The sequence below is a fragment of the Silurus aristotelis genome (assembly GCF_946808225.1).
Source record: "Silurus aristotelis genome assembly, chromosome: 22".
NCBI lineage: Eukaryota > Metazoa > Chordata > Actinopteri > Siluriformes > Siluridae > Silurus > Silurus aristotelis.
Genome location: NC_139595.1, coordinates 19,100,529 through 19,103,837, shown reverse-complemented (window position 1 = coordinate 19,103,837; position 3,309 = coordinate 19,100,529). Strand labels below are relative to the sequence as shown.

The 3,309-nt window shown below is 41.1% G+C and overlaps 1 protein-coding gene across 1 annotated transcript in view; it reads left to right on the top strand.

Moving 5' to 3' along the window:
* Window positions 1-1,886: 1,886 nt before the first annotated feature.
* The window catches only part of ptf1a (pancreas associated transcription factor 1a), a 1,637-nt gene continuing 214 nt past the window's right edge, over window positions 1,887-3,309 (top strand). Inside the window, exons 1-2 of the mRNA XM_083524954.1 lie at window positions 1,887-2,594; window positions 2,942-3,309. The exon at window positions 2,942-3,309 is cut by the window's right edge and continues 214 nt beyond it. Of these exons, the coding sequence (XP_083381080.1) occupies window positions 1,916-2,594; window positions 2,942-3,144 (882 nt within the window). The 5' untranslated portion in view covers window positions 1,887-1,915 and the 3' untranslated portion in view covers window positions 3,145-3,309. The remainder of the gene's footprint in view (window positions 2,595-2,941) is intronic.

The following is a 3,309-nucleotide window of genomic DNA, read 5'->3' as shown; positions in this document are numbered from 1 at the left end:
GGTCTAGATACTGGGTGATGCACAAGAGGAGACTCGACCCAAACAATTACTCACAACACAAAATTCCTTAGTGTTCCTTAGGGATTACACACCTGAATGCACACATGTAAAGTACACACACTTTACACAACCTCAAGCCTCAAACTGTTCTTACCACACACACTTCATCTGATCAATCATATGTTTTGTCCACAGACAGTTGTGGAATTATCTGATTATAGATCTAAATGAACATATTGGAAGATAGTGTCAAGATGTTGAAAGCCAAATAAAGATTTCTAGCATGTTATTCATCAGGAAGATGCCTGATGAAGATCCATTACAGGAAAACCCCTTTATCTTATCTTTTACTTGACTCAGGGAAGATGCCTGATTCATAGATGCCTGGGTTTCATATTTGGACATATGTTTTAAAAGTTAAATGTTCCTGAAACTTAAATGTTCATTACCCTCTCCCCAATCAGTGGACCATTTCACAACTTTATCCCTGACGATTCTCTGGGCTTCTATAGACACCCTAATCCGAAAAAGTGCTCGTACACCCAAAGCGCGCGCCTTTGCTTATCTAACAATAGATATAAATAAGTTATTTGGGGTGAATATAATCAGAATTCGCTTTTTTTCTACGAATTAAAACGCTCTAGTCAAGTTTCGAGCTTCAAGTTTCTCATCAGTGGAGCTTGGAAAGGCGACAGTTCCGTGCGTCCCTGCGCGTCTCTTTTCTCGGATTGATGGCCCTTATGTTCATCTCCTCGACGACATCTCTGTCTCTCTGTGTCTCTCTGTGTCTCTCTCCTTTCGTGCGCCCACGTTTTGTGCTGTATTGTATTTCATTGTGTCGCATTGTGCCGCATTGTGCGGCGGCGCTCGTGCTCTATCCGGAGCCGCGCGCCCCGCCTCGGTAATGAAGTGCGCAAGTTCTTGAATGCTACCTGCTTTATAAGAGAGGACTTTAAGAAAAACAGGGTCGCAGGGGTCAACCTGCCTGAGTGACCTTTCTAAACAGTGCTCGCTCCGGCGCATTGTCCGGTTTCCGTGGGTGCAAAAAGCGCACGTGGGCAAACATAAACAGCACTTAATCGCCAATAAGAGCAAAGGAGACAAACCTACAAGTCCTTCACAACACCTGAGAGGCTCTTCAATCATTGTTCACAAGCCACTGGTTTTTTTTTTGTGTCTTTTTGCTCATAAAGCTTTTATATGTCACTGACTGACTGACGGCTCTTTATTGCGCAGCAGAATGAAGCGGTGCGCAAACAGTAAATCAATAAATGCTTAATATTTAAAAATATAATTACCAGACGATCTTTGTTTTCAGAATATTGTTTATTTTCAACAGGTCGTCGAATAACCACTGCAACACGTGTAGAACTGCATTAGATTAATAAGAAACAGGTCAATTTTATAGGTTGTTTGGAGATTAATAAAGAAACAATTACATTATAAATTAATTACATTAATAAATCGATCATTAGGCAAACTTCAAATCAACCACCGCATTAATAATGTAAAAAAGAACTGAATTGGTTTAGCTGGAATTTTAAATTTTTTATAAACTTAATGTTCTTTTTGTGTTTGCAGCATTTACGTCTTGAATGTATCATCATCAATTATTTATTTATTTATTTATTTATTTATTTATTTATTTATTTATTTATTTATTTATTTATTTATTTATTTATTTATTATATATCCTTGTTTTTGTGTAATTGCCATAAAACGAAATAAGTAATAAATGAATAAACAGATAAATAAATAACAGCTTAGCCAGTCACATGTTTTCCCTGTTTAATGAAATGATAATAATTCTTATCTTCTTCGAGTGTCTGCGGGTGTAAACAAGATGGGCGTGGCTTCTTCTTAGGTGCGCTGCTTGTGCGGCTGCTTGCTGCTGATTGGCTGGCGCAGCCCGTTAATGGCACGCGACTGCGGATGTACTTATAAAAGGTCTTCGCGTGCCGGCCTTTCAGAAAGCCGCAAAAAAGAAAGGATGGAGACGGTGCTGGATCCGTTTGCAGGACTGGACTCTTTCTCCTCCGCCTACTTCGACGACGATGACTTCTTCACCGAGCGATGCTCGCGCGATCACACGGACGCGGACGACTTCTTGGACGACGACGTCGACTTCCTCGCGAGCCAAATCCAAGAGTACTACGAGGACTACCGCGCGCGCGATGGAGACTACAGCTGCGACGTGGGCCGCTTCTCCTCTGCTTCCTCCTCCTCCTCTTCGTCTTCCTCCTCCTTGTCGTACAGCGTGCCGGGTTTTTCCCCGAGGCGCGGTGACGGCGCTCTGCAGCTGAAGAGGCGCAGAAGAGCGCGTTCCGAGCAGGAGATGCAGCAGCTGCGTCAAGCCGCCAACGTGCGCGAACGCAGACGCATGCAGTCCATCAATGACGCGTTCGAAGGTCTGCGATCGCACATCCCCACTCTGCCTTACGAGAAACGCCTCTCCAAAGTGGACACGCTGCGTCTCGCCATCGGTTACATCAACTTCCTGGCTGAACTGGTTCAATCCGACGCGCCCATCAGGAATTCCAGCCATGAAGCTCTAAATCAGCCAAAAAAAGTCATCATCTGCCACAGAGGAACAAGTAAGAGTTGTGCAAACTACACCAACAATGTTCATCATCATCATCATCATCATCATCATCATCATCATCATCATCATCATTAATTATTATTATTATTATTATTATTATTATTATTATTATAATTATTATTATTATTATTATTATTATTATTATTGGTAGTAGTAGCACCAGGAAATAATAAGTCTATTTGAGTATTATTATTAATAACCGCTAAGAGGTTATTATTATTATTATTATTATTATTATTATTATTATTATTATTATTATTATTATTATTATTATTATTATTATTGTTATTGTTATTGTTATTGTTATAAATTAATTTGCGTATCTCTCGTTCTCTCCAGGATCTCCTTCCCCTGATGATCCAGATTACGGCCTGCCCCCACTGGCCGGTCACTCTTTGTCCTGGACGGATGAGAAGCAGCTCAGGGAGCAGAACATTATCCGCAGGGCGAAGGTTTGGACCCCGGAGGATCCTCGCAAAGTGCACTTCAAATCCACGTTTGCCAACATCGAGAACGAACCTCCGTTTGAGTTGGTCGCGTGACGTGAACCTAATCCCGGTGTTTATTCGGTACACGGACTGTGTGGGATTCTCCACTGTGTTTATGTCGCGTTTGTAAATATTTATTATTATTATTATTATTATTATTATTATTATTATTATTACTTCAGCTGTCCTGCAGTCTGACTGTAAACTGACTGTAGATCC